The sequence below is a fragment of the Ciona robusta genome, chromosome 11 (genome assembly GCF_009617815.1).
Source record: "Ciona robusta chromosome 11, ASM961781v2".
NCBI lineage: Eukaryota > Metazoa > Chordata > Ascidiacea > Phlebobranchia > Cionidae > Ciona > Ciona robusta.
Window position 1 is genome coordinate 3,848,109 of NC_143245.1, and position 9,394 is coordinate 3,857,502.

The 9,394-nt window shown below is 32.4% G+C and overlaps 2 protein-coding genes across 2 annotated transcripts; one reads left to right on the plus strand and one right to left on the minus strand.

Moving 5' to 3' along the window:
• Nucleotides 1-482: 482 nt before the first annotated feature.
• On the plus strand, nt 483-4,570 carry LOC149728147 (complement component 1 Q subcomponent-binding protein, mitochondrial-like). Its single transcript, XM_089888258.1, has 7 exons — nt 483-643; nt 1,125-1,324; nt 2,460-2,601; nt 2,991-3,057; nt 3,565-3,688; nt 3,997-4,085; nt 4,288-4,570. Exons 1-7 carry the CDS (start codon nt 570-572, stop codon nt 4,435-4,437), a joined length of 846 nt encoding a protein of 281 aa, XP_089744384.1. The 5' UTR covers nt 483-569; the 3' UTR covers nt 4,438-4,570.
• LOC149728148 (ankyrin repeat domain-containing protein 66-like) lies at nt 4,265-7,616 on the minus strand. The gene is made up of 4 exons (XM_089888261.1): nt 6,597-7,616; nt 6,394-6,521; nt 5,782-5,871; nt 4,265-4,820 (listed from the first exon to the last, which is right to left on the minus strand). The coding sequence occupies exons 1-4, from the start codon at nt 6,765-6,767 to the stop codon at nt 4,640-4,642; spliced, it is 570 nt and encodes a 189-aa protein (XP_089744387.1). The 5' UTR covers nt 6,768-7,616; the 3' UTR covers nt 4,265-4,639.
• Nucleotides 7,617-9,394: the final 1,778 nt, after the last annotated feature.

A 9,394-nucleotide genomic window follows, 5' to 3' on the forward strand; every position in this document is an offset into this window, starting at 1 on the left:
GACCTCAGAACACTTTAAACCTTTGTGATAAAAAATACGGCCAAGTTAAAAGAGCAATTGAAGTGGCACGAGTAACTGGAATGATGCCGTACAGTTTCACAGACCCTTTATATAAAGATGACCCAAAACTAACTTTGTAAAATTAAAATTGGCATTAGTTTTATTTTTTTGCTTTGCTAAAATTTTTAATAAATGTGTAATGTTGTAAAATTGATCAATTGTTGTTTATCTCCACTCACCTGTTGTGTTATTAAAACAATTTATTCTAAGATTCGAAATCCTATTACAATGCATATCTTTTGCACCATACCATGTTTAGGCATGTACAATTGGGGTTTGTTTTTATTAAACTAGAATACAAAAATCAGACAAATAGATAGTATCGTAAATGAAAAATTAAGAAACACCAATAGTCTAAATAAAAATTTTCTGGTATACATATATATTAATTTTCTTTATATACATTATAACAATGCTTTGTCTCTTTTTAATATGATTCTTAGTTTAATATCTGCTACCTGAACTGAAAAAATAATTTACCTGTAAAAGGTGTCATATTGGAATTGATAATGGCATCAGCATTGACAAAGGGAATCCAAATGACAATGAGACAGTGCAGTAAGTTGGGCAACTTAACGAGCAGGTAATGAATTTGCTTTCAGTATTGTTGACTAATATATATTGTCTATTTTGTAGTGTTTTTGTCATAAACATTTCTTGTAAAATGTATTAAAGTTATTTTTTTCGATTCAATATGTGTATATACCCTAGAATGGACTTCCATAGGCTGAACAGGGTAATTTATGACTATTGACTGCCGACCCAGCAGTAAAGCATAAAAAATAGTAAAGCAGTTACATTGTTGTAGTTTAAAACCAATCTTATGTGTTTCCTATTATGTGCGTTATTATTTATGTTGGTCAGGGTTGTGTTTTTATCGAGCACGTTATGTTTTATACGCGTTGATTTTCTAAGCAAAAACTTGTGGACCCCCCTTTTTGAATTCCTGGATACACCCCTGCCACACAGTATATACTTATAGCAATGTTTTGACATACATTGACGAATATTTCTTTGACATATTTATTTGACAATTTTTTCTTAATTAATGTTACATTTGCTAGAACGGATTCTTCTGCACTTACTCTTTCTAGCCTGTCAAGGTTATCAATTACCCGTTGCAACATGATGACTGTCATGGGGCAGAATACAGGTCGCACTTTTTGGTCACTTGGTCCAACATCATCAAGAATGCTAAATTTAAACTCAACGAATCAATCTTGGCCTCATACAACTTGTGGATGTGGTAGCTACCATAGTGAAGGTATGTATATAATGCTTATTTAATTCTACAGTTGAGTAACACAATAAACTATTTTTTTGTTTCTTATTACTAAATCAGTCATTTACCGGAGCAGTGTAAAAAGTGCCTGTTTTTATGCCAAATTATTTAAAAACTGCCTGCAGTGGATAGCCACTGTGTAAATCCCAAACCTTTACTTTCCAAAACAGGTTTCATGTGGAATAAGTTGTTTATTCATATATTCTGAAGCAACAAATAACTTTATCTTATATTTTTATCATAATCTGGCATTTAAGTGGACAAGGGACATTGTCGATTGGGATAATTTGATTTAGGAAGTTTGTTCAGTTTTTTTTTCATGACATAATAAATCTTCTTTTATGAAATATATATAATATATGTAAATATATTGTATTGCAAACTTGATTAGTATCTCAAAGCCAAATTTACAAATCATATTTAGTATTTACTATTTATGTATGATTAGTAAATTTTTTGCATCATGAAGAAATAAAACAAAAGCAAAAGATATGTCAAAATAACACAATAAAACCAGCAATAAACATAAATTCAATAACCAAAAACCAGTAAAGTCTTTTAAATTCATCTTTGAAATATCTGGAGAGAATTTTCTGTGTCTTAGTAATGATCCGCTTCATGTTTGTTTAAAGAAGGATTTGAAGAGGGAAAGCTATTACAGGCCAAACTTCTGTAGACATTATCATTAAATTTCACTTAAAATCATTGCTAATAATGTTCAGACTGGTTATAACAGGTTTGGTTTACACGTCCAGACTCCAGAGTTTGGCAAAATAAAGCTTATTTTGTAAAAATCTTGTTTTTTGAAAGCATTGTTTAGTCAGTATCTGTGTAGCGTACAGTTCAAATACAGTACTAAGTGGGAACCAAACTCTAACTAACACTTACTTAAACAACAGAAACCATGGGTTTTTGGTATAAAGTTGCCGGAAAAGTTTAACTGTGAAGCGGTGTATTGTTAATTTACATGTCTGTTTATTCGTACATCTTGAAATACAATCAGATATTAATTAAGCTTTAAACCTTATTCACTCTGGTTGCAAAATGAAAACGTGGCTGCCACTCGGTGTCTATAATATTTTTAAAACATTTGTCTTATATATTAATGCTGACACAGGTGACAAGACACTGAGTGCAATTCTAAATGAAGAAATCGCGCAAGAAAAACAAAAGCGTTTGTCTGTTCCTCAAATAGAGGGATGGAAAACTGAGTTAGATGGAGCTGAATGTAAAGTTGTCAAGAATCTTAGAGGAGATGAGTAAGTATAGATTAGTCATACCAGATACCAGTTCTTTTAATCTTGTATAGGTTATTTTAATGTTGAAAAACACCTTGATTAATTACAAATTTCTAACTTTCATTTAAAATAGCCTCAGATATCTTGTAAGAACTGCAGAGTTTTTAAAACACTGGATTGGATTTAAATTAATGTTTTCACATTCATATACCATGAGATAACCAATGATTTCATTTTGTTTTTACATCTGTTTTATCCTTAAGCCTTTTTTAACAACTGGTCAACTGGTATTCTGTTGTTAGATTCTGTCTTTTTGTTTTCATCCATGATTCTTCATTAAAAGTTTTGTTAGTAAATAGTAATTAATATTAACTATTTAGTAGTATACAATATATGTATTTTTTCTTTAGAATCGAAGTGAGTTTTAATGTAAATGCTTCTGTACCACCACTCCACTCTGACGATCCTGATGAGCAGGTATTTAAACAAACTGATTGTATCATGTTTATTAATTATTTTACACACTTTTTAATATAGCAGTTTGTTTTAAGGAATCAATTGCCATTGTAAATTGTTTATGTTGTGTTTAGTATTAGTTACACTTTTTAACTGACTCAATTTTTTTAAAGGCACACCATAACACTCTAATTTTGACATTGATTGCTGTCTGTTTATTAGTTTAGTAAATACAATCTTTGATATTTTGATTCATGAACACTCTTTGTAAACATCATTTTGATATCTTTTTTTAAACATATTTAGTCGTTTTTGTCTCAACCAGTGGCGGCAGTGTGTGTATGGTTTAAAACGAAAAAAAATAATGTTTTATTCTTATTACAGTTTGATTAGTATTTCTAACAGTATACGTCAAGCTTTAATTTATATATTTAAGTTTTTACATTTTAATAAAGAAGTTGTAAAGTCCCCACAAAATTGGGAAAGTTGGTGCTATGTAACCATTTCTGAATTGATATTTTTGATCAGGGTGAAATAATTGCACAACCTGATTTCTCGGTTCTAATAAAGAAACCATCATCAACGAATGTTATTTTGTTTGATTGTTATTTTCCGGATCCTGAGAATGATAAATACGAAGAATCAGAACCAGGTATTTATATAAAATATCTATTGGGTTATTTAAACCAGGGATTAATGGTTACTCAACTTTTAGTGTTGGTGTTTATTTTTGAAAGTAACAGTGTTACACAGCTACAATTATACTAGCATGTATAAGGGGGTTCAAATGTGTTGGGACTTTTCCACAAGAGAATAATATATATAAAAATAGTCAGCTTGTTAAATACAACTTTTAGTGTAGCCTAATATTATGATTCCTCTGAACGTCCTCATGAGTTTTCCAAAATTTTAACTTCTAATAAAAAATCCTGAAATAGTAAATTCTTTTTATTTTAACAGAGAACATATTCAGTATCCGGTCACTTACTATATATAAAGATGAAATCAAAGAGTCAACTTACACAATAGAAACTGAAAATATTGATTCGGTTTGTAATTTTATAAAGGCAGCATCATTGTTTAAGCTGCATTGGAAATATGACTAAACTACATATTATTTTAAACGTTTTGTCTCTTACTGCCTAGTGCTAATAATGCGCCCAGATTATAAATACATTCACTTGAAGATATAAAAGTATTAGAAATCTTCAACTGTATATGCCACATACTTGATTCATATATTTATTACAGGAGTTATACAGCATGTTGCTCACATATTTGGAAGACAGAGGAATAGGTAATGAGTTTGCTGCTGACTTGGAAAACCTTGCAACAGCCGTTGAAAATCAAGAATATATTAAATCGCTAGAAAAACTTCAAAAGTTTGTAAGCTGTGAATGAAAAATGCAGCAATTTGTTTGTATAGGCGAGTTACCATTTTTCTGTATGTAAAACTTAATTACAATTTGAACACGAATGTAACAAACCAATTACAGAAATGTTTCTGTGAAAATAAATTGAATTTTGATATTTATCTGGTTTCCTGTGTTGTTTATATATTTATTATGATTTTCACATGATTGTTCCAACACACTTTTTTATTTTAATTCCCCACATCGCTGTGACCACGTCGAAGCAGCAGTTTGTTTTTCTTCTTGTGTATATCATGTGGATGAAGGTTTGTTCTTGTTGCCATAGCAACCAACCTTCTTCGTATGTCCTGGTGCGCGTCTTTCGTCACGTGGTGCGTCGGTTCCAACCAATCGCTAGGCTCGAACTTCCGCCTATACCACAAAAATCTAAATATATATACAAGGCACGCGGGTGCTTTGTTCACTCGTCTTTTTTAAAAAAAAATAAAGCAAAATGAGTGTTCCCAGTATTAAGTATACCAAACGGCAAATTAAAAATTTTAGGACGCTTGTGTAAAATGAGAAACTGAAGGGACATGCCAACGAAAAATCAAAATTTGTGTTTAAACAGAATTGCACCCAAAACCCGTCATATATTTTGATTTTGAAAATATTGGGCAATGTATCCGCGGCGCCGTGGCAAAGTGGTATGCTCGCCTGTCTCTAGCCCAGAGGTATAACCGTATAATAATAATATTATTCTGCAACTATGTAGTGTAACAAGTTTAATTGGCTGTGCTATAGTTTCCTTTTCATATAAACTTTATATACAAGTTTAAATCGGTATTTTTATGCTCATTGCAACCCTCATTTATTCTATATTTACCCCCGCTGATTCTTTATATATAGGCTACATGGCACAGTTTATATAATAATTTTTATGATACAAAAATAAACTGTAAGAAATGGTTTATTCATAAGGAGCATCTAAATAATATCCTTTTTAGTCATTAAAAAATCGTTAAAGATGGGTCACCTTAAGCCCTAAACACCCAAATATCCTGATCGTGTTTTAAACAATTAACAATGGTCTATGGGATTCGTGAGAATATAGTTTTATAATTCTTGGAATGTTCTTTGTTTACTACCAAATAGGGCGAGAAAATATATCGCAAAGGTGTCCCATCTTCCCCCACCCTTCTTTATTTTTTAATATTAAAAACAGTAATCGGCTTTGACACGCGTTATATAAAGTCGTGATAATATCGTCGAACCATTCTGTAACATTATTTTCCTGATTATGATCAAATGAGGGTTCGTAAAAAATTTTTAAAAAGTCTCGTCTGCCAAAGTGCCCCGACTTCCCCCACCCGACTATTTATACAACTTATACCTCAGTTCTCCACGCAATACTTGACTTAGAAGATCCGCGCATTCAAGATGGCCGTAGACGAGAGCGTAATCTATTGCTGAATCTCCGAATCTAAATAATATTTTAAAAGAACTGTAAATGATTGTTAAATTTCAACAGACATTTTAGACTGTAGTCTGTTAAAAATGTTATTTGGGTAGCATTAAAAGCCATATTTAATAGTTGGTGTACAGATAGTCCATTGAACCAGAGCTACAAACATTATATACTGTTTATTCCGTTTTCACGTTTTCCTAACTTATATTTCCAACTGTTTTTAAGTTTTCCTAGCTTATACTTTTCAAATTTTCCTAACCTATATTTTTCAAGTTTTCCTAATTTATATTTCCACCAGTCATGTCACGAATGCAAATAGAAATGCAATAACTCGAACATGGTATACAGTTTGTCTTTAACAGGACAACGAATTTAAACAACAATTGAGACTTGCGACGCATATAAATAGCTAACTATATAACCAAACGACCGGGGTACAGTGTGAACAATTGAAGTTTGCGTTAAGCCACTTTAAATTTATATATGTATGAAAACAATAAAAAAGGGTACAAATTACTGTAAGAGATTATCGCTTACTTATCCACCACTGTAACGTCACACCCATAATCTACGACCATTTTCAGTAAATCGTATCTCCCATTTTCTGCAGCAAAGTGAGCTACAGATTTATAGTCGTTGTTTAAAATGGTTGGATTAGCTCCTGCCTGCAACGAACACTGTAAGCAATCGTATACTCGATGTATAACTTATTTTGTCAATATCTGTATTTAACATTAGACCTGTAGTAGCATCCGGGCACATTGTACATTCCCAATAATCACAGCCCAAAACAGAGGTGTTCTACCATCCCAGTCGAAGTCCTGTTCGTTAATTTCGACTCTGGTTTGTTGTAAAAGGTCACCTAATCGCTGGGTGTCGCCACATGCAACTGCCTCATGCAAAACCGACATTTATGTTTTGTTTCTTAATCCGAGAGAAACTGTAAATAATCATCATTACATTTTTCTCTTGCTACACTGCACTTCTCTCTATATAAGGTTACTAAAACCGATGCCACTTAGTTTGCCTGACTATTGATGTTCCAGCTCAATATGGGAACAAAATATCTTCGGTATACTAACATAATCTTTATTCGAACTTTGAAAGAGCATATCCTACACAACTGTTTAATCAACTGACTATGGGTGTAAACATAATACCAAGGGCCATTGTTTCGAAATACAACAGTATAGTGTTTTGTATGTAACTAGATATATAGAGATTTAATTCGCTACAAGCGACGTCGCGACCTCTTTGGTTAAGAGTAATATTAAAGAAGCTATATGTTTGAAGAATGATGTATAAAAGAAACCAGCGGAGTCGGATGCAAAAAATCACAGTATGTATGCAAAATATTGCATTTGTGCTAATATTTATACCGTGTAACAAAGGTATAATGCGTATATTTTAAAGGAAATCGTGTTTATAGCTTTTAGGACGTTTGGTTCAATGATATATTTTTAAACCTTCAACCGAGAATGGGGAGAGTTGGGATACTTAAATCAAATTGGTATGCCAACGAGCGTGGTCCAAAGATATGCCACCGAAGTTTCAATCAACGAAACAGCTTCTGCAAAAAATGCATGTTAACGGTGCGAATTTAACGCTGAAATAAAAAAGACGACAATGCTTTGACCGTTTCTAGTTCCTAAACTATAGTACAGTGGGAAGACGGGACACTTAATCGATAACACGAAATAACACTATATACGCTTTGAAAATCAAGTTTAAACACGTTTTTCCTTGCCCCATTGCTATAGTTTTTACCATGTTACATACATTATACTGTTGTATGAAAATTGGTAGGTAAACTATATATATATAGGCTATAACTTTAAAACGATACTTTTTGTTGTCTTTTCCAACAAATAACAGTCATACTGACCCGTGTCTATTTTTCTCATGATTATGTCTCAGTTTTTTTCAGACAAAATCAAACTGTATACGAAATATTCAAGTTTTGTTATAAAGCTGTGAAACTAGTTTAATCATCGTATACTTAAGAGTATTATACGTAAGTATACGATGGTTTAATTGTTCACACAAAAACTATAAAATTTTATCAGCTGTACTATGTTTGGAAGCATTCAAAATTATAGCATCTCACTATTATTAATTACCTATTGAAATAACCCACTTTGCTGTAGTTTGTTTGCCATGTAAAGTTTATATATTTATATCTTAAAAACGAGATTTTGTTCCAAATTAAAGCCACATTGCCTCGTGGCTATTTTCCTCATGTTTACATCTCATGTTTTTACAAAACTAATTAAGCACGGTAGTGGTCCACGGTAGTGAACCATATAGATCCTTTTTTGTCGAACAGTTGTTCTTGGCTTTTTCTTGTCTTGGCTTTGTTGTTGTTGCTGATAGGACGATTTTTTCCGCACTTATCTTAATTCTCAATTCTAGCACTTTCTTTAATCTGTTGATTGAAATCAAATCGTAATATATATTTATAATTTTTAGACTAAATTTTCAGATTTAAAACTGCACAATTAGCGTGTGTGCACCGAAGCGTAGACGAGTGCCTTTTTCTTATCGTTATCTTCGGTATAAACAAAACACCGCGTCTCTCGTTTCTTCGCTCTTTTAGTTTACCGCTCGCAATAAATCATTATGCAGCCGCCACAGTATGAATAATATTAACTTCTAACATTACCTATAATACTGTGAGATTACGGTTTATCCAAATTCACAAAAATAAACGTCTTTAAGCGACGACAAGGTTAACTAGTGTAAGTTTACATGTCAACACATGGTACAGAAGTTGTACAAAGCGTATTTACACCTATCCTTTACCAAACTTTTAATCCTTATACGTCTTAAATTTAATGAGTTATAATACACCAATTAAATTCATTCTATCTACTGCCCCACAGTCACCAATGGCGACTGAAACCCTGAAACCCGCTTTGTTGGTTACTTTTGATTTGTTTTTGAACGATCTCAGTCGACCATTGTAATGATAGGGGTAATTAATACTATGCTAATTAGCTTATACCGTGCTCATGCATTAGATCTGTGTGATCTCTTGTATTATGAGACAATTAAAATTGAACTGCATGAGAAATATTCTAACATATATATATATATATATGGTTCAAGGCTCGTCGCTGCTACCATTGTGGGCGTATGTGTCCTTGAGCAGGAGACACTTAACGGCAATTGCTCCAACTCAGTAGTCACTGATGGGTTGTCCGAATTATCAGCCATACATAAAAATGAAAAAAAATCCCAAAAAAATAATCACAAGATACTTGGTAACTCGTAAGCTGGCGCGAGGTGCACACCCGTGTTATAACGACTGTCGTTTTCCGGCCACGCGAGGATAAAGTAAGTTACATTCATTTATTCATTCAAATAATATGTATTAGGAGCGTTTTTTGGGGGGTATCTGTTTAAATACACCAAGAGATTTAGAGCTTCCTATTGTTTTATGCATCAGTTTAGGCCAACCACTATAGTCAATAGCTTTTAATTTGTATTAATTTATTGTTGTGACAACATATAACGATGGTAGAAAGACATTTTCCCG